General features: G+C 36.6%; 1 protein-coding gene across 1 annotated transcript in view; it reads left to right on the top strand.

Moving 5' to 3' along the window:
- The window catches only part of LOC149532304 (PHD finger protein-like protein), a 52,737-nt gene extending 26,598 nt beyond the window's left edge, over positions 1-26,139 (top strand). The window contains exons 3-5 of the mRNA XM_089803368.1: positions 21,829-22,089; positions 22,502-23,419; positions 25,718-26,139. Of these exons, the coding sequence (XP_089659494.1) occupies positions 21,829-22,089; positions 22,502-23,419; positions 25,718-25,807 (1,269 nt within the window). The 3' untranslated portion in view covers positions 25,808-26,139. The remainder of the gene's footprint in view (positions 1-21,828; positions 22,090-22,501; positions 23,420-25,717) is intronic.
- Positions 26,140-26,913: the final 774 nt, after the last annotated feature.

Here is a 26,913-nt window from a genome sequence, read left to right as displayed (position 1 = left end):
AGTCTTCAACTTGTATGCTCTTTCCCTTCTTCTTCTTTTGCTTCTTGACATCCATCTTCTGTGTGCTACAAGTCTACCTTCCATGTTGATCTCCAACCTTCTCAGAATTTGTCAACTCAACTCGACTGCCAATACTCAAGTTCCTTCTACTGAGTTCTTCATTCTGTAAAGGAATTAGGGAAAACTTCTTGCCACCTTTCTCAATAGTAAACACATTCTTGACACAATCATGCACAACCTTGTAATCATACTACCAAGGTCTATTAACACATGACAACTATTCATGTCCACAATATCACACAACATTTGATCCTTATACTGCCCAATTTGGAAATCAACAAGGCACTGCTCCCTCACTTCCAAAGCATGCTTACCTTGCAACCAGCCAATCCTGTAAGGATAAGGATGTCTCACTCTCTTCAAGCCAAGTTTCTAAACCATCTCCTTAGCAACAAGGTTATCTGTACTACCATCATCCACAATCACCTTGCAGATTTTACCACCAGACTTGCAACAAATCCTGAATAAACTAGTCCTTTGACAAGAATCCAATGTCCTCTGACCAACCAGTACTCGCCGAGCCAGTAAACTCTCTCCTTGCTCAATTTGACTGTCTTGGACTACAACCTCATTCACAATAACAGTTGTCCTACCAATCGGACGTTCAAAAGATCTATGCCCTTCTTTAGCACATTTGAAACAATTACCTCTGAATCCACCTCCACTTGTTCTTTTTTGCTCAATAGGTTTTGGTTCACCTTCTACACTCGGTTTAGCTTGTGCTGAGCTATCTTGTTTCTCCTTCCCTCTAGCATTACCTTGACTTTTCCTCTTCAACTTATCTTCTGCCTTCAGAGCATATTGATAAGCATCCTCAACTGAAGAAATGTTTAGTATACCAACCTCATCCTAAATATTGAATCTCAAACTATTAATGTACCGAGCTACCTTTCCTTTGACAATTCTCTATGACCAAACCGAATAGTCAACTTGTAGAACTCCTTGGTATAATCCTTCACAGACATATCTTTCTGTTTCAGATTCTCCAACCTTTTAAACAACTCAAGTTTATAATGAACATGAATGAACTTAGCTTTCAACTTAGTCACCATCATTCTTCATCTAGAGATCTTCATTTGACCTTCTTCTTCTCTGTCTCTTTGTAGTTCTTTCGATCAAGGAGCAGCATGTCCTTCAAACTTAGTTTGTGCCAATCTCACTTTGAGTGGGTCCTCGATATCCTCAAGCTCAAAGTAGTCTTCCAATTCACCAATCCAATCAATCAGGTCTTCAGAAGTCCTGAAAAATTAAAAACCTCCATCTTATGCTTCAACTTCAATTGAGATCCAGGTCTAGCAAACTGACTAGCCCTAGTTCCAATAGGTCTCTCCACATGATCAGTTCTGTCCTCACCACAAGATCCAACAACTTCAAAGTCTTCAGCAACTTCCTCATAAGTACCTTTAGTACCCACATGCCTAGGTACACCACCTAAAGCGCTTACAATTTAAGCAATCATGTCACTCTTCATCAATGCAAATCTCAGATCTGAATTTTGCTCTAATCTTTTCTGAGATCCTTTCTTCCACAACATCACTAAGATCATCAATTGCCCTAGGGTCCAATCTTCTTGGAGACATCTTCCAAAATTTTCGTAGACCCTAAGCAATAGTTCCACCAATCCAGAAGATCAATCAACTCCACAAGATCAACCTTCCCAACCCAAGATCCTGGTGCAAATTGCTACAACTTTGGCGATTTGTCTACACACTCATGAACAACCTTCGCTTTGATACCACCTGAAGCAGTGCAAGGCAGGAGAATCCCCAAAGGAGATGTCCTAGCACCCAACAAACAACCACATAGCGGAAATAATACAACTAAGCAACAACAAGACAAGATATGATACCAAATCACAACTTCTTTATTCATAAATAATTGATTAAATACAATATGCTCGACTGTAAGGCCTTTCGAGTTAGGGCCAAATACAAACATCAATTACAATACCAGTTCTACAAGATCCCACAAGATCCAATTACCACACACCAATTCCGGCTAGTCCAAATCCACAACTGGATGAGAACAACAAGAAGAATCCACACTTGTGCCCTAAGGTCCACCAAGCAATCCTCTGGTTTTCAAGCCGCAGCCCTAGCTCTTCAAAATTCGCATCTACTCCTCATCCCCTTCTCCAAGATGAATTAATAATCATCATGCCAAAAGATTCTACAAGACCCCTTACTTATACCCAACTAAGCCACAAGTCGGCCCAACTCATTACAAACTAAATTAAATCCTTTACATTAAATATAGGTCAAGGCACAAGTCAGCTACAACACTAAATTAAATACACATACATAAATTAAATGCCAAAAATCGGCTCACAAACAACTCGACACTAACATAAACCAAGAGCAAGCCGAGTGTCAACAAAAGCAAGCCAAACACCAATAAAATCCCAAGCATTGCCAAGCTCTAGAGACCATGCCGAGTTCCACAGACCATGCTGAGTTCTAGAGACCATGCCGAGTTCCAAGGACCATGCCGAGCACAAGTATCTACCGAACTCCACAACTTTAAGCCAAAATCCCTCCAAACGTGCAGGATTGCAAGCCTGCCTAAGATGCTCCTGTATCATGCAATAAGTTATTGTAGCAAGTTAGGTGGAGACATCAGTTTGGTAGGACTAGTGACATAGTGCAGAACAAGTATTTGCTCCCGTAGATAAATACAAAGGTGTGTCCACTCAGCAGAAAGGACAACGTACAATTGAGGAGGGTTCCAAGGAGCATATCACCTGTCATTATTGTGGGATTCTTGGTCATGTCTGGAGGTTTTGAAGAAAGCAGTTGGCTGTTTAGAAGTCCAACTAGGGGGGCTCGCAGCAGGCTCATGTCACAGAGCTTCTGAGGAGTTGTCTGTCTTCTATGCATTCATTGCCAAATGACTTGAATTTTTTCCCCATCTGGGCAGTTACCAAAATGATCACTTAGGAAGGGTAATAAAGTAATTAATGCTATATTAGTGGTCATTTTGGCTTATTTTGTTTATTATTTAGTTTATTAGGTAATTTCTATTTTCTCAGTAATGTAACATAGAATCTTTCCTGTTAGATGTCTATTTTCACTCTCAATTACTTCTCTATACGAGGAGTCTACATCTCCATGTGTAATGACTCAATTATCAAATAATGAAATATCGTAATGTTTCTTCTGTCTTGATTGATTCTGTTTTCTGCTGCTTCTGATTGTGTGTGCTGTATATCTGATGGCTTCTGCTATCTTATTCGCTGCCGTGCCTTATTCAATTTTCTCTGCTTATGTGGTTTCTGCTGCCGATTGATGTGTATCTGTTGTCTTCATCCATGGTCTTCTTGAATTCCACCCTTGACACATATATACTCCTTCCTTGAGTTGGAAGGGTCATGACTCTTGCAGTAACATATTCCTTCATCAGCTGGAGGCATCGCTTCCTCTTGCTCATTCACATTTCTAGATCGTGCTTTTTAGTTAACTTGGTCTATGTCGCACCTGTTTGGAGGATGAATCATGATCACTGTTTGTTTAATGCATTGTATTTTATTTCTGAATCACTCCCTTTTTCTGGAGATAATTGCTGTCTATTGGACTCCCAACCTCTCAATTTTAATTGTACTCTTTTATTTTAGAAATTACTGCTGTCTGTCCAAGGCTTCTTAACTTAATTGCATAGATTGTTATTGTTGTCTATCACGATCTTCCTCCTAGAGGTACTGCTTTTAAAATATGCCATTGTCTATTATAAGGGGGGAGGGGTTGGCCTCAGGGCAACATTAATTGTATAAATAATTTTAGTTTAAACTGTAAATTAGTCTACCATTTTCAGGTTGTTCCCCCTATCAATCACCTAGTCAGCTCCTTTTGACTTTGCAATGTTTCTGTTTATAAATATGGTGGGAATATGATGTCTAATTTTTGATGTATCAAGTCTAGATTGGGGAGTCTCGAGATACTTTGAGATCTAGCAAGAGCTTGGACAATTGGTACCCTAGCCTTGTAGATTGATGATAGTCTTGTTGCTTCTAGAGGTGGAAGAGCATTGGAGGCCAAAGGCCAGTTTTGCGAGCATCATGGTTTCAATAATTTAGGAAGAGGGTATTAGATTTTAAGTTTTACTCTTGGTACTAGTTGCATGTTATGAGGTTAGTGAATTTAACCATGATTAAGTAACATAAACAGTTATGAAGCCACTCAAGTTAACCATGATTCAGATAATTTGAGGATGAAAACCCTCTAGGCCTAAAATTGGAGGAAAACTCACAATTCTCTATAGTGGTTTTGCACGAGGATCACCTTTGTGCAAAATTAATTAAGTGGCAAATATAGTAAATTGGAAAAAGTATATTTGCATTCAAATATATAATTATATAGAATTTAAAATTAAAGTTTATTAAATATTTGATAAATATATGATAATAATATCATCTCTTTGCCCTAAAATATAAATCCTTATTAAGAAAAGGATAATGTAGAAAAAATGATTTACATTGTGTAAATTTGATTAAGTAGCAAATATATCAAATTAGAAAAAATATAGTTGTATTCAAATACATAATTATATAGAATTTAAAGTTAAAGTCCTATTAAGAAGAGGATAATTTAGAAAAAATGATTTACATCAGTGTAATCCCCAATATTAGATAAATCGAATCAATTCACGTCAATAAATAATTACAGTTGACAGGCTAAAAATAGTAATCATTTATGAATTCAAAATCTTGCAAATTTTGATATCTTTTTGGGATATAGCCAATTTTTCGCAAATGTTACCATCAATGCCAAAGGGGGAGATTGTTGGCAAGTGGGCTGAGGTAAGATCATGGATGTTGTGATTAATAACAGCATTATACAAGGTTAAGTTGGCTTATAGTAAAAATATGGATTTGTATTTATAGTGAAGAAAAGTGTGTAACCCAGGAAAATTGTGCACAATCATATTGTTTGTCAGTCAGCATCACTCGGAGCACCTACAGAACTACAATTTTAGAATTTGGTAGCGTGCTGAGGCTACATAATACATCTATGACTGCTTATGTTAGTTTTGCAGTTGGCACAAGTTTTGTATAGAAAACCAGTTTACTGTTTGATATTGCAGAGGTAGAGTACACAGGACAACTTGATCATTTTGGCTAAGGAATTGAATTGACTTGTCAATTCAAGGACTTAGTAATGAAGGGACGACGTCCTAGATGTTAAGCCTCACCTAGTAGATATTAAGTTATGGAAACGTATTGCTAATGTACAAGGCTGAGTGGACAGGAAACTTAAGGAAAAGGGTATAAAGGCAGAGTGTTTTCTTGAGCAAAGTTGCCAATGCTTATGCTAAGTGATGATTGCTATGTGTGGGCTTTGTTTATGTTGGAAAGATTGTATTTTGATGATCAGAGTAGAGTAGAGGTATATGGGTAAAATCAGATGCAAGGAACAACAAGTGACTAATCAGATTTTTGAGATATCAGCATAGGCAAAGTTTTGATAATTCTTAATACTACTTGTATAGTTATATATTGTCATAAGTGCAATGATACAACTCCTAACAGGGTTGAGGCCTCTAGCAAGGTCTAGTCCTCTAACAAGGACTGATACACTATATGTATGTAATAAACTTCTAATAGGGTCAACCCCTTTCACAAGGTATGTCTGATTAGTGGATCATTTTGTGTGTACCATCTCCATCAGGGTTTTCCCTTGGTTAGGGTTTCCCTAATTAACAAAATATGGTCTTCTGAGTTTCTTTGTGGGTTGCTTATTGTTACTATCGAGTTTAATTGTTTATTCATGTTGAAGCGTAATTTCTGATATCCATATTTGGGCAAAAAGTGCTGCAATACTGATTGGAATTACCTAGATGCAAATCCAAAATCTTGGAAAATATCTTCTTTAAACTGCCTTTAAAATTTCTCTATAAACATGGAGAAAACTTGACAGCAAAAAAATTTCGAGTACTTATCGGGTTTGTATATTATGGTTGGTGCTATCTATAAGTTCCAAGCCAATTGTAGACATGTCTACCACTTGACCTTGTGTAACTATAATGTCCCCATTTGGGATTTGTCCTAGAATTTGTTTTAGAATCACAAATTCGATAAAAGCAAGAGATGTGATATGGTTAGAGACTGTGTCACAAGGTTTGTTGAATTTTCGGCATGGGGTTTGGAATTCGACGAATCTGTGAAAAAATAATGAAGTTCGGAAAAGTTTGTGTCAAATTTGTATGGTGAAAAGTAACTCGGCCACCTTCTGAAACTGTATTATAATAATGCATTGTTTTAGAGTAAATTGCATTGTTGGTTTGACACCTAGGACAAATATTTTCAGTGTTTCATGTTGCTTGCGAATTTCGACTGTTGGGAAATCTGTGTTGTGCGCATTTCTGGCTGTGGCTTGTGTGTCGACATTGTTGGAAATCTTTGTAGCTTGTGTACCCGGTGTTGTAGAAAATCTTCATCGCCTGTGGCTGTTGGCGTTGCATTTGCTTGGTTGTCTTTGGTCAGGAATATCTCATTGCTCGAAATCTTTGGCGCCATATTAGCCGAAGGTCGCACAAGTAGTTTGACTTTAATGTTTTAATCGTTTAACACAATTTATAGTTTAATTTTTAAATTTTAGGTTTTTTTTTTTAAATTTAGTTTTTGTGCCTTTGAACTTTTACATGTAAATTTAGGTTAGGTTTTAATTTGTTCATGTATTAATGATAAATTGTTTCAAGTTTATTCATTATTTTAAAAGTAAAAAATTAACACATTTTTTTGTTTGAATATTTAATATTTAGTGCATTTTATTTATTATTAATATAATTTATTGATTAATCTATTAAAAAGTAGTTTTATAAAGTCAAAATAAAAAATAAATATATTTTTATCTATATTTATTTTTTTAATAAAGAGGGGTAAACGCTTTGACCTGGAGCTATGAACCAGTGAGGCCACAAATGGGGGACCTTATCCCCATTAGATTTGAACCTTGATGGCAAGGATAACAATGCAACAACTTAACCATCACAACATGCCACTACTGGCTATTTTTATCTTTATGTTTTAAAAGATATAGTTTAATTATTATATTTTATTAGTTTGTATTTAAAGTTCGATATTTTAAAATAGAAGCTAGTTTTTTTAATTTAATTATAAAGTTTGTGATAGAATTTTAAAATATTTTATTTTATTTTTATGTTAATTAAAATAGTACAAGTGGCAATTGAAAGGTTCTTAAAAGATCAAATTCTGAAATCCGAAATATGTATATAAAAAACATCTCTATAATCATCCTTTCACATGTTTCTTATGGTTAACATTTGTTAAATTTAATATCTTTTTGTTATAATTTCAAATCTAGGCTTTGATGTTAAACTATTTGGATAAGTTATCATATACTCATTTTTCTTTCAAAATTATATAATTCGAATTTAATGCCGATTTTTTTGACCTTGTCAAACTTCATCCTAACTTCATAGTTGTTGAACTCGAACTTGAACTCCAACCTTGTGACTTAGGTTAGAGATACATCTTTACTAAGTCAGCTGCCCTTTTCAACAAGATAAAGCCCAATTTAAATCCATACAGAAAATTATTAATGCTATTGTCTGTTTAATATAATGAATCAAGATCTTATCTGTTGTCTGATACTTGTATGCATTTGCTGCTCAACAACGGTCTTTCTTTGATCTGTATTTTATGTTCTTTACTTGATTGCTGTAGTTGCATGAATCCATCTTGATATGCCTTATCTGATCTGAATCGGTGTTTTCCTTTACTGCTGGTTAACTTGAATCGCATTCATGTTCTTTGATGCTTCTTTCTTTTGAATGGTTCAATCTGTCTCTTTATTGGTGGGCATTGTCTGCTTTCTACGAGGGTTGCTATTTCTTGTATGGATTGATTGTTTGCTTTCTGATTCCATGCCCCTTAATTATCTCTCAATCTTGGTGGAGGGTGTTAAGTTTGTAGTTACATTCAGATTGATTCGATCATGAGTTTCATTGTTGTTGGTAAATCATCATTTAGTTATATATTTTATATATACTTATTATATTATATATTATTTATATCTAATGATGATTAACCACAAGAAACATGTCTCTTCGTGAGACATGTCTCTTCCTCTCATATTTATAAGTCATTCAATATGCATTTGGAACACAATCAATTACAATGGCAATTGTTAGTACATTTGCGGAGATCTAAACAGTTAACATGGTATCAGAGCAAGACTGCAAATGTTAGAAACTGATAATACTAGAAGATTGGCAATAATAATTGTGGCCTATTGATATATTGGAAAGACGATCAAGTGTTGTTTGATTGTTGTTGAATAGAGGCCACCCACATGCCATGCTTGGACTGTAAGTTAGAGAGGGGCCAATTGGGATGTCACGCTAGCAAGAAGACTGCCGGCACGACAGTGATGTTTGTTTTGAACCACAGGATCAATGCCATTTTGTACAGGATTGATCATTTTCCGTATGGTCTTTGTCCTTGATGAAGATTGGAACACAACCTACGCTAAATCTGTGAAGGTACCTCTGTTTGACCAGTTTGGTATCGCTTTCACAAAAATGTGCTTATAACTTGAGGGAAGCATTGAGTTGGAATATTGGATGGAAGGGTAAATTACAATGGCAATCGTTAGTACATTTGCAGAGATCTAAGAAGTTAACAGAGGGTTGTGACCCTTAGGCGACACCTCTTCAAGGAATGACAGCTATTGCATGCGCCTCTCCATGGTTCTTAAATTAAATCTTATCTTCTTAAAAATTGCCACCTGAATGTTGTTGTGAATTATTAATTAATCCATATCATCTACATCTTAGGATCGCTGTTTAATCTTTAACAGATAGTCGCTATCTCTGAATATGCTGGTTGCTGCTTTTAACGTTGCACTGACTAGTCAGTAATCTTCCAAAGTGAATTGTTACCTTATTACAGGATTTTGTACTTCTCCTACATGATGGATAGTGACATGGCATCAAGTTGACAGAGAATTAAACATTCCCCTAGGAGGGAGATGTTGTGAGGTTTTCACACCATCGCCCCAAAAATTTTGGGGCCCCCCTTTTTTGGGCAAGCCTTGGCAACGTTTATAGATGTTGTGAATATTTCGGTTGCCTTAGCAAAATTTGGAGTTGTCTAGAGCTTATTGAATTGGTGATTTACACTTTGGACGCCTTCGGGCCAGGGGGGATTTGGTTTGTTTTCACCTAGTACGAAACTTGATTTTTCGGAACATGTAATTTCATCCTTAGGCCTAGCAGGTTTCAAGAACTTTTTTTTTCGAGGGTTAAAATAATATCTGGCAGCACAAATTTGCGAATTTTGGACTTGATGGATTTTGAAAATTTGATATAATTGTATAAGCTTGAGCATTTTCAAAATGTTTTTTTGGATTTAGTCGTGTTGGAAAATTTTGAAATTTTTTGGTGAAAATAAATTTTGATAGTGAAATTGGATTTAGAGCTTGAATTTCGATTGCTAGGAAAAGGATTTATTTTTGTTAAAAAATTGAAATTGCATTGCAAAATTGAAATTGGATTAAATTGCAAAATCTCATTAATTTGGTTGAAATTTTGCTTGGAGGATTTTAGAAATGTTAAAGGAAATTGGTAATTTGGAATTGAAAATTGCTTTTGGCTTGCTAGATTTGAATTTAATGACATTTTAATTGCCAAAATGTTGTTAAATGAATTTTTTTGTCATCTCCTAGGCTTACCTTGTTTCTATTTTGCAATTCTGGGTCAAATTGGCAATTAAATGGGCCAATTTCGCTATAGGGATTAGTTATTTTCATGTTTTATTTAAAATTGGGCCATCTTTGGGGGGTTTAACTTAAATTTTGTTTCCCTCCAGGCAAGTTGGCCCACTCTGGAGGTCAACAGAAGGATATAAGGAGGGGCTTCCCTTGTCTTATTTCTCATTCATTCCCACCTCTTCTTCCTTGGTTGAGCGATTTTCTTTTAAAGGGGTGAATTTGTCCTTGGCAGCAATTTCTTCCTTGGATGGGCGATTTTTGCCCTAAGGCGAATTTGGAGAAGATCTTACTTTTGCAAGATTTTGAGCGATTTTTTCCTCCAGCTATGACGATTTTATTTGGTGGAGAGGCAAGGTGATTTGAGATTTGATTTTTGGCAAGTGTAGGCAATCTTAGATGGAGGGAATTCTGATTTGAGGCGGACTTTTTTGCCCTAGGGCGGCGATTTTCCTTCAAGTTGGACGATTTTGGCAAGGAGGTCGAAATTTGATGAAAGGGGCAAATTTTTGCAAGTAATCCATTTGTTAGAGATTCATTATTTGCAGGGAGGATTGAAATTTCTGAGATTAGATCTGAATTTGAAGAGGCCCGATTGTTGGTAGAAGGTAGATTTAAGGTAAGATTCTCATTCATTTTCAGAGGTGAAGATTGGTTTTAAAGGCGGATTTTGTTCCTTGTTCTTGCTTTGGTTCATTCCCCTTACCTTTTTCTTGTACTTTTCATCCACCACTTCATCGTTTCCATTGATAGGCTGAAGTTGGGAGATATAAGTGTAGATTTCATGATAGGACACTTGGAGAGGCAGAAATAAGCTAGACCACCCTAGGATTGAAGTTGGGAGATATAGGTGTAGTCTATCCTAAGGTAATGAAGAGGCAGAAATAAGTGGTAGTCCTACCCCTAGGAATGAAGTTTGGAGATTGATAAGTCTAGTCCATATCATTTAGAACGAAGGGGCAAAAATAAGTGTTTAGGATGGTAGATGTTAGTGTAAGCAAGAACCCAAAGGGAACAAATACCAAAAAAGACAGGGAAAAATGATGCTTAAGACCACCTTCTTTCCGAAAGTGAGGTGAATAAGTGACACAAATATCGGTACGGTGAACATGGTATAGTTGAAGGATAGATTGAAGGAAGGACAATCCCTGATGGCTAAGAAGATCTACAAGGGTGGAATTGTACAAGCGATGACTTTCCCTCTTACCTTTCCTTGCCTGGAATTAGCAATGGAGTGTGCATCCTGGTTTGATATTGTGATCAAGTCCATCATTTTTGATGAAGGGAAGAGAGTGTTGTTTGACATCAGTGGACAAGTGGTCAAAGAAGTATTTAATATTCCCCAGTATAAAGGCATGACAGTGGTAATCATGGATCAAGCGACCAAGTTCTTTCAGGATAATTAGGAGGACAACTTCATTCATCTAAAGCAGAATTGGTTACACAAAGGCAAGAAGGGAGTTACCAACTCGTCAAAGCTCATCAAGTTAGATTTCAAATCATAGCATGGCGACCTTATTGTGCTTCTCAGTCGGATCATGAGCGTGGCTCAAGGTATGCAATTTGAGAACTAGATGTACAATTTAATTGATGGAATTTAAAATGGAAAGAGAAAATTTGATTGGGCTAGAATTACAAATGAAAATTTAGAGTTGCAACTTAGGACAGTGCAAAATCAACAACAATTCTACATGGGATCCTATCTTTTCTATTTGATTGCGAGACTATATGAACATTTTGGATTTAAGGCCTTAGGAGTAATTGATAATGGGTCGGGGCAATGTTTGGTGCATGAGTGCTATCCACAGCTTCATTTGCATAACACGAAAGATTATAAGATGTTTTATGACGCCTTTACCATGAATACGGTAAGAATATTACAAGGGACACTTGCTAGGAGGCTCTCATCGGAAGCAGAAGAAAAAATTAAGAAGTATGGGAATTGGTTCATCCAATTTTCGCAATTCACATATATTAGAGTGGCAGGAAGTATAGTTTGTCCCAAGGGACTTCCAAGGTACCCACCGGACAAGATAGTTTTGATGGAGTTGGCTAGGCAACTTGAGCATTATGACAAGATGATGAAACTTAAAGGTGAGACAGGGATTACCTTCTCATTTGGAATAGGCAATGATACGTGCCCCAATCTTGTCACCTTTGTAGCTGCAGAGGAGTTAAGAGTGGTATCATCTAGGATGGTATAGAGCAAGACAGAGATTCGATCCTAATGGTCTTAGCAAGGCATCTCACGAAAACACATTCAAACATATTCCTACCTTAGAAGATTTTTGGGCCAATGCATAGGATGAAGGTTGTTATTGAGCATGATGGGGGCAATCAGATGGAGGGGCCTTGATATTCTCGATGAACTGGAAGATGATGAAAATGTGCTAAGAAAAGATTATGATATAATGGATGGAACAAAATTGGGTCCAGTGGATTGGGATGATCATCAGGGTCCTTCCTTAGAGGCAGTTATAAGGACAGTTGATTTAGACACTGAGTCATAGTACAATGAAAAGTTAAGGCAATTACAAAGTCGAAAGGTACACCTTACTTATGAGAAGACGAAACTGGAGGACGAAGGTCTAGCAGAGTCAGTCAGACAGAAGGGTGGGGGCAGTAGCCAGCTGTAAAGAGCAATTAAGAGTAAGAAGAGAAATTTGGAGGTTGAGAAAAGTAAAGAATGTCAGGAGCCTCCAGCGAAGAGACAAAATGCAACACTGTCAAGGGAGAGCATAATTGGGGCTAGGAGCCAAGAGGTTAATACAAGTAAACAAAGGGTCTTGGTAGAGGTGAGCTCTGATTTAGAATCAAGTAGTTATAGTGACAGTACCAAATACTCTCATCTCTCGGAGAACCAACATGGAGATGATATGATAGTCACTAGTGAAGAAGAGGATAGGCCAATTGATATTGAGGAAGTATGCCAGGCGCCTGAGGTTGTTGGTGATGCTTTGCTAGTTGAACCGAATCCAGATTTAGGGAGATGCATTGCACCACTATGGTTAAGGCAAATGCTTATGCCAAGAGGTGAGGTGGTGACTGTCTTAACAGTTGAAGATATTCAAAGGTTAGTGGAAAAGAAAGATAGTGAGAAACAAAAACAAATTGCAAAAGCGGTGGCAAAGGTAATCAGGAGCGATGATGAGGGTCACCTAAGTGTTCAGATTGCTATACCAAAGCTTAGCAAGGCAGCAGATGAGATTGTGGCCTAAGAATATGAGATAGTAGAGCATAACTTGGGAAGAATCACAGATGACATGGAGTGTGAGGAGATCTAGGAAGGCATGGTTTCAATTAGAGAAAGGTTGAGGAAGGCGAACAAGAGGATTGTAAAGTTGGAGGCCGAAAACAAGTATTGGAGAGATTGCCCACCTATCCAATAGTTGTGTCAAGCAGCCCTTCTGCAAGATAGCAGGAGCAACATAGAAGAGATATCGACTTAGCTGCACGAAATCAAAGATTGGATCAGTGATATAATTCAATATGGGCAAAATTTCTTGTCTTCCTTTCTCTCGACATTCAAGTCATTGGTGGCAATTAGAGACAAATTCCGAACATTTGAAGGGGAGTGCAAGGATTTCCTTCCAGTCAAGGACTTAGCCATTCCCAGGCTACGGGCAGTTATTGGGTTACTAGAGAGATATTTGGAGAGAGCCAAGCTGGTGGATGAAGGGGGAATGAGTATGGTGGAGTCTTGGTATGTTGCCTTGACCATCGGATTGAGGATACTTGAAGAGATACAAAATGAGATTGCACAACACAGCCCAAGCATTGACACTTCCATTTCAACCATGTTGCGCAATGTTGGGGTTCAACTTGATTCTGAGGATATCAAAGAGGAGAACGTCAATGAGATAGAGTTTGGATCGAGATTGGATGAGTTGGGGAAGGTTGTCATCAGGAAGAAACATTTGGGCACCCTTGCCTCCCACATTGCCTTTATCGGATATGTGAAAGAATATGAGAAGGATCATGAGAAGACATTGAAAGCAACGAACAACATGATGACTTCAGCTGAGCTCAAGATGAAGTACACGCCTTGCCCTCCCATGAAGGATGTTAACGACAGGCTAGCCAAGTTCATTGACTTGGCTAAGAAGGTGAAAGAAAAGGGTAGAATTATAATAGAAGATCATTTGATGTAAGCCCAAGTGGCAATTTCTCCTTTGTTTTGGGTAGGGTAGGTGTTTGATTCTAATTGGCTACCATTTTGGTGCCTTCTCATTGGTTGCCACTTTTCCTTTTCTTATATTGGTTCATTGATGAGGTGGCATCTTCTCATTGGTCGATGGGGTGGCAACCCTAATTAGGGTTTTTGGGATTCGATCTGGATCTTTGATTTTGCCTCTTAATCTCTATTGTTGGTTGTAATTTTGGCCCCTCTATAAGGCCACTTGCTCTCACTTGTAAAGGGTTGAAGAAATTGTTGCTTAAGATAAAACTAAAAGTGCTTCTTTTATCATTGTTGTGACTTGCATGGTGATTAAGAACACTTGGTGTTATTGCATGATTTCTACTTCCAATAGAAAGTTAAAAGGGTTGAAGAAAATTGTTGCTTAAGATAATACCAAAATTGCTTCTCTTATCATTGTTGTGACTTGCATGGTGATTAAGAACACTTGGTGTTATTGCATGGTTTCTACTTCTAATAGTTAAACTTAAATTCCATTGAAATTGTTAAAGTGGATTTTATTTCAAGAAAGTTGTTAAGCAAGAGTAAGAATAGATGTATAGTTTTATGGTGATACTAGCGGATGTTTGGTAGAGCTCTATAAACTAGGCCACTAGCATCCTAGTAGCTTGTTAGGAAGCCTTGCGTGGTAATCTAGTCTTTTTCCCTTGAATCATTGCATCTATGGAGGTAGCGCCGTTGGTAAGTTTTCATCAGATTTAATCTCCATCCATTTGCTAATCTTTCCATTCATAGGAGTAGAAGTAAAGCAAGTAGTTTAGTAGTTAGAGTTCATTCAAGAAGAAAGTTAGAAAATTAAAAGCATTGTTGGTGAACAAACCCTCCATCATCACCATCAACATCATTTGGCACTAGTATACATTGCAAAGCTAGATTTCATCACCGTCACAATAAAAGTTCGATATCCTTGAAAGAAGAATTTAAGCTCGCCTACGTGATTAACCAACAAATCACATTAATATAACTGAGTTATTATCCACAGTTGTAAGGAATCTTGGAGTTTTTTCTCGTGTTCTTCACGAGTATTTACTTTTCAAGAGAGGGTTGAGTGGTTGATATTTTGTATCAAGTATTCAGTTCCTATATGTTATGTGGTGGTACAAAATTGACCTCAACATTATATGCTGCTAGAAGGAGGGCTGATTTGGAATTCATTCTTAGAACAACTTTGAAAATTAGAAACACTATTGGTGGACATACCCTCCATTGTTGTGCCATCAACATTATTTGGCGTAGAGAAGGAGGGCATGATAGTGTTTCCTTTTGAGGACTTGTTGGTATTTAACCATGAAGAAGGATGGTGTTTCCTAGATCAAATCAACCTAGAACAACTTGGGAAACGCTTCAAGATCATATTGTAGCCACTTTGTGCTCAATTGCTTGGGAGGAAAGTGAGAATACTAGAGAGTATCTCGACACCATTGACGTATCAAATCAAGAGGAAAAGAAAAGACAAGTTATTCAAGGGAGAATTCAGAAAAGGTTGGAATGTCAAAGAGAGATAGAAAGGAAGCTTGAAAGAGAAAGGAAAGCACAACGACAATTTCAGAGCGCTTTTGAGGAAAATTCAAATTAGGAAAACCAGTCGGGTTTGAACTGTAGTCAAGCCGGATAGAAGAATTGGGTCTTTCTCCCTCGAAAGGTTTGAGAAATTGCAATCAGATAAGAAGCAAAGGATACTAAGATCTACACCAAACCAATAGGAGGATTTAGTTTAGTTGCAATTTCACAGGAAAGCAAGGAATCATTGGGTAGCTAATATTTCAAGTTTGGCTAGCTCCTCAAGTAAGCTTGTTCAAGCTCAAGTAAATCAAGCAACGATGTCTTAACCACCATGGATTCAAAACAATGCCTCACCCATCTCGTTTCAACAATATCATGACTTACCAAAGAATCCGACAGGATTTTACTCCAAGATTTTTGTTAATGACACCAATCGTATAGTAGAGGAGCATATTAGAGTATTTGAAGATGCATTGTGCAACAGAAGGATTCTACACGAGGATGTAGTGTGTAGGCTTTTCCATTACTCATTGGGGGAAGAACTTTATTACTAGTTCGTCAACTTGCCGATGTCATCTATAACAGGATGGGTTCAACTTAAAGAAGCATTTATTGCAAAATTTGTCATGCCCATCACACCATTGGAGTTACGTAGGATATTTGTGGATGTTAGGAGACACGATAAAGAATCAATAAGTTCCTTTAATAATTGTTTCCACAAGGCCTACACGAGATTGCGAGCCCCTTACACAATGCAAGAGGTGGGTGCTTTGGAAGCATATTACAGTGCCTTAGTCAATTAGACAACTATGTTTACAAGGATGACAAATCCCACTCCCACAACGTTGAATGGAGCTTACACTAAGGCAATTGAAAAAGGGAAGCAATTGGGCCAACAAGGAATGGAAGCCCTAAGTGCTAGGTATCTGAACAATCTAGTTCCACAACTTACATACCAAACACATACAAATCAGCTCGTGGTACATTTGGGACCTCCGTTGTCTTAGACACCACCACCAATGCCAGTTTATCTGCAAAGTGCAAGTTCATCCACGAGAACACAAGAAGAAAATGATGAAATGAAAGAATTGATCGAGCAAGTCATGAAGCTATCTACAAAAGTTACTTATTTGAGAAATCAAAACAATCAACTCCAAGCTTTCCAAAGGAACAATGAAGGAGGTAATCAAGGAAATAATTATCAAAATCAAGGTGGAAGTTGTCAAGGAGGGTATAAGAGAAATCATCTAGAGGGTGGATACCAAAGGAACTATCAAGACAAAGACGATCAAAGAAATAACCCAGGTAGTAGTTATCAAAGGAACAATCAAAATAACAATCATCAAGATAGCGGCCAGTCACAAGATCAAGGATATATCAATTAGTCTAACCAAAAGAGGACATGAAACACATGCTCAAATAATGGAAATGTGGTGTCACCACTTGATAATCAAGCCTCAGGGGATAGTAGGCCTGTGGATAGAATATTTCTAGCTGAGTCTGTCTTGTCTAAATATTGCAAATTCCATGAGACTGATCAATATTCAGAGTTAGGATGTGCTGAGTTCAAGAGGGCACCCAACTTGTTTCAGAACATAGTAGATGAGTCAATCAATCAGGAAGATATTAAGGTCATGGGGTATGAAATTGCCCCATCCTTAGGATATGATCAATGCTTGACTTTTGAGGAGATTTCATTTCCACTAGAATTTGAAGCATATGAAGAACAACAAGGGAGATTTCCTCCCGAGTTAGCCAACGGGCTAGTTAGTGAGGTAATAGATCAAAATGGGTATAACAATGGGTCAGATTTTTCTTTCCCACCTTTGGGTGACGTTGTTCAATGAATGGGTGGGAACCAAACATTTCAACAACCGACTAGCAATGCAAGGTTTTATCAAAGAAACAATAAGAGGAAAGATGGACCTTTCACGTCCTCCATACCTCTAAACAATTTCAATACGCCTCCACATCCCAATGCAAGTAATATACCAAATCCTTCAAGGGATGCACCTGAGGACAAACAAGGCAACCATAAGAATGGAAGTGGACAACAGAGTTCTCAACAAAGTGCGCAACAAAAGAATCAGGATGTTTAGGGATCACAAAGTGCCCAATCAACACAATAAGCAAATAGAGGAAAGGCTATGTTTATAACAGATTATTTGATTACACAATGGTTTCAAATGAAACACCTGTAAACGGTAAGAGAAAATAAGAAACTTACTAAAGCAATCTAGGTGACCATTAGAAACATCACATTATTTCATATCCCCCTTCATGGTCATTGTTTTAACCTAAGTCGCAAGGTTCGAGTTTGAGTTTGACAACTATGAAGTTTGGACGATGTTTGACAAGGTCAAAAAAATAAAAAAAAATTCGGCATTAAATTCACCTTATATAATTTTGAAAGAAAAGTAAATATATGATAAATTATTCAAATTGTTTAACATTAGAGAATAGATTTGAAATTATAACAAAAAGATATTACATTTAACAAATGTTAACCATAAGAAACACGTGAAAGGATGATTGCAGAGATGTTTTCTATATACATATTTGGGATTTTAGAATTTGATCTTTTAAGAACCTTTCAATTGCCACTTGTACTATTTTAATTAACATAAAAAGAAAAGAAAATAATTTAAAATTCTATCACAAAAATTAAAATTAAATTAAAATAAAACTAGTTTCTATTTTAAAATATCGAACTTTAAATACAAACTAATAAAATATAATAATTAAACTATATCTTTTAAAACATAAAGATAAAAATATATTAATTTTTTATTCTAACTCTATAAAACTACTTGTTTATAGATTAATCAGTAAGTTATATTAATAATAAATAAAATGTACTAAATACTAAATATTCAAACAAGAAAATATTTGTGTTAATTTTTTACTTTTAAAATAATAAATAAACTTGAAACAATTTATCTTTAATACATGAACAAATTAAAACTAACCTAAATTTACATGTAAAAGTTGGAAGGCACAAAAACTAAATTAAAAAAAAAAACCTTAAATAAAAAATTAAACTATACATTGTGTTAAATCTTTAAAACATTAAAGTCAGACTACTTGTGCGACCTTAGGCTAGTGATGACGCCAGAGGTTTCGAGCAGTGAGATATTCCTGACCAAACACAACCAAGGAAATGCAATGCCAGCAGCCACGGGCAATGAAGATTTTCTGCAACACTGGGTACACAAGCTACGAAGATTTCCAGTGATGCCGACAGACATAAGCCACAGCCAGAAATGCGCATAACACAGATTTCCCAGCAGTCAAAATTCGCAAGCAGCGTGAAACACTGAAAATATTTGCCCTAGGTGTCAAACAACCAATGCGATTTACTCTAAAACAATGCATTGTTATAATACAGTTTCAGAAGGCGGCCGAGTTACTTTTCACCGTACGAATTTGATACAAACTTTTCTGAACCTCACGCTGAAAATTCGGCGAAGCTTGTGACACAGGTTTTAACTACCCTACAAAAGACATAATTTAACGGTCTTTTGGTTGCTAATGTATAGAAGGCATAACCTGATGTTGGGTAACAAAGTTTATCTCCTTGTAGGAAGGGACACCGAGTTTAGCTTCTCAAACTGAAACCCTGATTTTGTGGAGTAAATAATCAAACCATTCAGCACTCGAGAAAGACAGCCATGTTTTTGTTCATAAAACTGTCAAAAATGTTTGCAGATGAGCACTACGAGCAAAAACTGACTACAAGAAACCATGATTTTTGTGGAGAAAATTCCCAAACCATCTATAATTATAGTTTGCAGAAAAACTCTGAGTTACTGGTTCGAGTTCAGGATGGATTCATATACGAGAGCCCAGTATGTGTTTGTGTGTGTATGCATATTAATATATACTAAATAATAAGAGAAATGTACAGAACCGTAGAACTAAATCATTTCGTAGTATGATACTTGATCATTGATCAATGCCAAAAGCCAAAGATAAATAATAAATGCCAATTGACAGTGTAAAAATATTCAAATAAGCATTTAAGTATCGTGGATGAACCCAGTGAGTACCTGTACTGGTTGCGTACCCAAACCTGGTACATGGCATGTGGGTACAAACCTGGTAACTAAGGAAAAATTAAAAAGACTTTGAGGCCAGTAACACCAGTCATGTTATTATCAGAAAAAATCACTGGAAAACCGAGACATTATTTTTGGGAGAAGACCAAAAAAATCCAACAGTAATGTTTTTGGAAAAAATTAATGAACTGAACAATAATTTTTCGCAGAAAAATTTTATAAACCCAATAATATTTTTAAAATTTTAAAAAAATAAAATAAAACCCATGACCACAATATTTTGGAAAATTGTGCAAAACCCTAGCCAAAATCTGAAAAACAAAAATCCACAAACTTTATTCCAACCCGAACTTTTGCGAAAACCTTAGGTTGAAAAATTCCAGACAATTTTGTTCAAAAATTGTAAAACCAAAATTCAACAAATTTTTTATCCAACCCTAGCACTGGTGAAAACCTTACGTTGAAAATTTACAGACAATTTTGTTCAAAGATCGTGAAATAAAATGTCCAGAAAATCTTGAAAATCTAGCTTCTGCAGCCATGTAGAAAATTGCAAAAAGCAAAGCGAGGGGTTGACTGTTATAGTGCTGCCAAACAGGAAAAAGAAACCCCTGCACCAATTTAAACAGGATGTTCACGTAGAAAAACTCAAAATGGCATCGAAATACTAAAGAAAACCACAGAATGTTGTCACTTCTTGGAAATTGGTTGTGGGAAGAACATCGACAATGTGGAAGAATGTGACTTCTGTGTTGAAGTACACAGGCTGCAAACATAAAAACCCTCTTTGCTTTGGCTCTAAAAAAATGGGCAGACCAGAGAAGTTGCGATTTTTGCAAACATGATGGGCAGCGTGATTTACAGAGTGATTTGCCAACAAACACAGGTCTCAGAGGAAAATTGTTGTGACAAAGGAAGGTGAGAGAAGCATGTGCAAAAACTCCACTCTAACATAGATGAAAACAGGCTAAAAAGTAAAAAACCATTGAAATAAATTCCAATGATTCTCATAACTTAAAGCAACATGGTCCACTGTGGAGATTCTTACTGGCTAACTGGCAATGTGTCCAGCCAGTTCTAAGACAATTATCCCAACCAAAAAACTTTGGAAAATCAAATTTAGCTATAAACAAAGTACTGTAGTAGTTTGTCAGCAAGAGATGCATGTGGAGCTTGTCACGTCGGAGCTGTTGTGATACACAAAAATGGAGAAATGTTATTATGGTGCTTTTTGTTTCTTTTTGCCAAATATATGCTGACATTGATATTCAAGCAGCATTCGTTGACGGCTAAGGTGCCGAATTGGGAACTGGAGCGGGTACGGGTATTAAATGCTGGTATGGCAGAAATTTTTGTAGGGGGTTGGTATGTTCTTGGTACATCCATACAAATATGTATACATATGTATGTATGTATGTATATGTGTACGTGTGTATATATGTATGTATGTATCTATATATGCAGCTGAAAAATAGAATTAAGTTTAGAATGTCATATACCTATACATATGCAAAACAAAACCATTGCAAATTTCAAAATTTTAAACATATCATTTGTATTTAATTCATGCTTCTGTATCAAGAAGATCAAGCCAAAATCTCAAGCTAGATAAGTTCAGAGTTCACTAATCAGCAGTCTAGGTCTTATAATAATCTAAAAGATCAAATTAGAACACTAAACATTAAAAACACAAATCCCAGATGTGTAGCCACAGGAGATTTATTTCAGAATATTATTCTGGTACGTTTAATGTCCAGAAAAGTCTCACGATTCAACAACTTAGGTTGACAGGTATCCTGCTGCACGTGTTCTTTTATTACTTATCTGATAGTTTACTTACCTGGTTCTTATTTTTTGTATTCTTATTGATAACGTTGTACTTTTGGCATCATGCTATAATGTAACTCTAGATTATTTTCTGGTGACTTATAATTATCAAAATTACAATTCCTAGGAATCAAGCAGAGAATATTTAGTTTTATTAGTAGTGTTGTTCAAGTATTCTGTATACTTTAGATCCTAGATCCTCAGTTGCTGGGATTTGTGTGTTATGCATTCTTTTATCATCAGAAGAAATCAATCGTTTAGAATAGGCATTATTGTTGTGTGATCTGGTTTTAATTGCTATGTATTTATTTATTTTTGTTGTCGTTTGTCTATCTGCATGCAGACTTTTTCTGGGATATACAGTCCCAATAGTTTCTGCATGTTGTTTTCCAATATGCTTGTTCAGTGCACTTAATATTATTCTTTTTCTGTAGTACTCACATATTTTGTCGTGCTCAAGGTGGTCGAATTATGGACCAGAAGAAGATTCAGATGTGACTGTGGGAATGCAAAGTTTGGTGATAACCATTGCAAGCTACTTGCAGATAAAGATAGTGAGAATGATAGAAACAATTACAATCAGAACTACAAGGGTTTGTACTGTACATGTCACAGACCATATCCTGATCCTGATGGAGAGGACCAAGGAGAGATGATTCAATGCTGCATCTGTGAGGACTGGTTCCATGAGAACCATCTTGGTCTAGAATCAGCAGATAAGGTAAGAGTTTAGATGCTACTATAAGCTATTGAGAGTAGAAGAATTGCAAGACATTGAAAACAGCACCAGCCAAAGAAGGGATATATTGAAAATAGTTTAGTTTGTGGGCATAATTTTGAATGCTTATTAGAAAAAACAAGTTAACTGGTAATTTGTGCTCTACCCCTATATAAATCATGTAGATAATTGTGAACTTCAATTGAGTTATATGAGATGTAATTGAGTAAAATTAGATGACAGATATGAGCTGAGCTTTCAAGTTAATCCGATTGTCTAGGGATAAGCTTAAGCAGAATATTATATTGTTTTCCAAGAATTTTTCTCCCAATTTCATGCTGAACTAAGATGCTGCATTTTTTGACAAATAAAATTCAATAGGTTATCTATTCACTATTGCACGGTTTCCCTGCAGATACCAAAAGATGATGAAGGAGAACCCATATATGAGGATTTTGTTTGCCAAGATTGTGCTCTCCGATGTTCATTCTTGACCTTTTATCAAGAGATCTCTTTGCCAACATCAAGTCTGAGTGAGACATTTACAAGCAACGGTCTTCCACATTTGCAGCAAGAGAACTGCAATGCAAATGATGCTGAAAAGATAAATTTGGATGGCATTCTTACTGTGGAACATATGGTGGATCCTCAGTTTCCCAATCCTGTCAATGCCGCTGTCAAGGAAAATGAGCCAGTGAGAAAGCCTACTTTTGACAACATCAAAGTCAGTGAAAATTCAAAGTTTCAACATCCAGCTGTTCCTGAAAACAATCTGTCTAGTTTGAAGGCTGGAAATATGACGACAGGGTCAGAAGAGCTTCTGTCATCCTCTTCATGTGACACCAACTTAAACTCAATTCAAGTTGTTGATAGTACCAATCAGAAAGCAAAACAACTTGGAGCAGAAGGCACAACTTCCATTGAAATTCGTAATGGTGGGCATTTGGTTGGGAATTCTGGTTCATTGTTAGATCATACCTTAAGTGGAAAAGTTCTAAATGAGGGGTTGCAGTGCAAGCTCAAGAACAACAGTGCCATTCCTGTTCAAACAGCAGAGACGATAAAACCGTTGTTTCTTACCAAAACTTGGAGAGAGAATCTTTGTAGATGTAAAAGTTGCTGTGATTTATTTACATTTACTGGAGTTGCTTTTTTGCTTGATAAGGATGACTCACTTGAGGAATATGAGAAAATTGCTAAGCAGAGGAGAGAAGAGAAATTGCAACAACAGGAAGGTGCTGAAGCTGCATTCCTTAAGAATCTTGGTCATATACAACAAATCGAGCTTCTCAGTGGATTCAATGACATGAAAACTGAGCTGCGTTCTTTCCTTGTAAGTTTAGTGGTTATTTTCACCATTCTTTGTTTCTACTGACTTTAGAATAAAAGAAATCATATTAATATACACTATTTTGGGAAAAAAGATTCGAAGATCAATTATATTAATTTGTGAAATGATTAGCATAGAAATCTTAGTTGTCAGTCCTGATTCAGGTTTGAGTTTTATTCACAATTTTTTGGGGTGGGTTTGTGTTTGTCCATTCAAAACACATGTTTCTATCTATATGCATGTGTAGCAGCAATAAGTTCATACACCACTATGGTATAGTAAAGCAACAAAGCAAACTGCACCACCACATATATTATTGTTTTCATCTAAATGACATAGCAAAATGCCAAAATACACCACCATATCAATGTTTCAGTTTAAAAATAATAATGCCAACATTAGCTTTCAGCCATCACTAATCAAATATCATCAAAAGTCATCAAACATATCATTATCCTCATGCTGTGGCAAATTAGAAGCACAAACAGTGCCATTGGCATTGGTACTAGCAATCTCAGCCTTAAGAACAGCCTCATTATCACTAGGTAGCTTGTGATTGCCATTATCAACTGCAAGTGCATGAAGGTTGGCAATTCGAATCATCCGATTCCGCATGTTCTGGTTTGACTTCACAATGGTTTGCCTCCCCTTTTTTTGGTGGTATTGTCTTGGTATTGACATCATATGCGTTGTATATAGTATACACAACATCCCGTTCTTCCTTCTCCCCATCCCTGCAGCCATCTCTGAATTGATGCCTTTTGTTCCAATATACCAGAAACCCATCCCCTCGTTCCACCATCCGCAACGGTGGTGTAACTATGGTTTTCTATAACTTTTAGTGATAATATTTATGGCAAAATCAGAAAATGTCTTGTCTGAGACACAAACTAAGCTTGCAACTGCAACACTTCAATGCATGCATGAAAAATAGCTCCAATTAATGTGTTGTACTGACAAAGGGGTGAAGCCTCAGCAAACAATCATTGCTCTTTCTATGATTTGTATTAATTGACATGTGATGGTTTCAAACCCCAACTCCATTTAGTTTAATGTTGTGAGCATTGTGTTTGTTAGTTTGTGAATTTGAATGTATGAGGAACTAATAGTCAGTAGTTGTTCTAGTTTAGTTTCTAATTTAAATATATATATTTCTACTTTAGCATATACAAGAACACATGGCTATAATTGATAACAAGGTTAAGACAAAGAAAACAAACTCCCTCTCTGGAAGAATAGAAAACTACACAACATCAGTAGTTTAATGCATTTTGAGAAATCCCAGCCTCTAAATCATACCTAAACTGTAACCTGTGTAGACTATTATCTCTTAGATGGAGCTACTTCAGTAACCAAGAATGCAATAAAATATACTTTGTACTCTTTGTTCTGAATTCCATGATTTAACATTGGTGGATCCCTAGCAGAGTTTGAGGCATGAAGGAGTTTATGTGAGAGGTGAATGCTGGTGGAGTTTGACTCTTTCATTCTGCTTTATCCATGATCTCATTATTTAATATTCAAACAACATACACATGCCCATGGTATTCATTCTTATATAGGTCCTATACACATGCCTGTGGTATTTGTTCTTATAGAGGTCCCAGTCTGATTGTCTTTTCTTTAGCAGGACTTGCGCTGTTTTCTTTGGACCATTCATGGCACTGAGGTAATATATGATTGTGGTCATAAGCACAGTTGAATGAGTTTATTCCTTGTGGTTGATATACAATTTGAAGTAAACTAGTTCTGGACATTGGAGAACATCATAATCATTATTTTACAAATGGAATGTTTTATTTTAAGTGTTATGGATGATGTAGATCGGTTTGTGGTGGCAAAACATAACTAGGAGTTGCTGCATTTGCCATCCATATCTTAAAATTTTTGGATGGTTAAATTGGTTTAGAGATTTGCATGATTGCTTCATGACTTATTAAAGATGTATTGTCTACTTTTGCATGCAATAGTCAATAAAAGAAAATACATCAACCATGGATTCCCTTTATTGTCAGCTTTTTTGCTAATGTTGTGTAGTGTAAACCTTCTAGCAACTAAATAGGATAGCAAATCGAGTAAACAAGAATTGGTGGAGGTGAAATTAACTTCAATCTTCTATTCATTTGTTACCAAAGTGATCATTGTGTTGAATTGCCGTACCTTATCATCCATAGATTTATTGACAATGCATCTCTAGGTAGCTTGCCCTCAGAGTATTATCTATATGCATCTCATGTTTTTTGCCATGTCAGCATGGGAGAGTGCGAGACTATCTGATGACTTTTGGTGTTGAATATGCAGGAATCTTTGAGCACTACAAGGCCTGTTACAGGTGCAGATATCACAGAGTTTTTTGATAGCCTCAAGCGCAAGAGGCAGCGTATCAACTGATCTTGTTTTCATTGTCAAAAAAATTATATACACCTAAAATGTCTAATATATGACAGACCTAGGTTTATTGTATTTGAAAACATATTTCTAGTGTGAATATATATTATTGACGATTTTGATCTGATGGTCAAATATAGGATAGCCCTGCCTACTTGCACTCTCAATATATCAACTGAGAAGAAATCCTTGGACATAACATTTTCCGACACTACAAATTGGATATCACCTTCAGGCTTTTGATAAATGTACCTGTACTTTCTGCAGTTGTACTTTATTTCTTCAACATGTTTCCTATCATAACCATTAATATTCTGATCTTCTATTACAATAAATTATTGTGTGTTGTTTGTGCCTATTGAAAATATGACAGTGAGTTGCAAAAAACATTAATGTATTGTATCATTTTCTTTTATTATAACCTTCCCTTTTTGCATGCTTCATGCTATGGAATTTACGGCTGTCAAGATTCATCTTCAAGAAGAGAGGCTTCCCTTTTGCCCCTGCATGGATTTTTTATTCTCTGCTATAACCATAGTAACACGGGGACGCGTCCCCCCCCTTTTTGCCCAACGTCTCGGAGACTTCAACGCACCGGAGACTTGGGGACTCCGTCTCCCCGTCCCCAGCGGTGCCACTAGATTCCACCACCTCCACCGAGGATGGGGGACATCCTGTTATTCAGTATTTGCAAATTCGACTATTTATGTTTAATGTTTGATGTTCCAATTCAACGCAATGTTTCAAGTATTCACTCTTTTACATCTTTACATCCTATATTGCAATACATATTTTCATAACTAACATTTTTAAATACCATATGCATAGATATATACACCCCTCTTGTCCCCTACCGCCGTCCCCCCACCGTCCCCCCGCCGTCCCCAAATTAAGGCCCCTCTGTCCCCTCGTCCCGGAAACTTGTCCCCCCGTTTCGCCGTCCCCCCGTCCCCCAGGGTGGTGTAACTATGGCTATAACATTCAACTTGCCAGGATTCATGGATTTGATAGCCAATACACGAATTTAAGATCTAAGAATTTTTCTGCAGGTGTTTTTGTTTAGCAAGATTAAATAAGTAATGCTTTCTGTGGTGGCTGGTGATCAGTTT

The sequence above is a fragment of the Cupressus sempervirens genome, chromosome 10 (genome assembly GCF_028749045.1).
Source record: "Cupressus sempervirens isolate cs-2001-9-10 chromosome 10, ASM2874904v1, whole genome shotgun sequence".
Taxonomy (NCBI): domain Eukaryota; kingdom Viridiplantae; phylum Streptophyta; class Pinopsida; order Cupressales; family Cupressaceae; genus Cupressus; species Cupressus sempervirens.
Note: the sequence above shows the minus strand (reverse complement) of the source record. Positions and strands in the feature narration are given on the sequence as shown.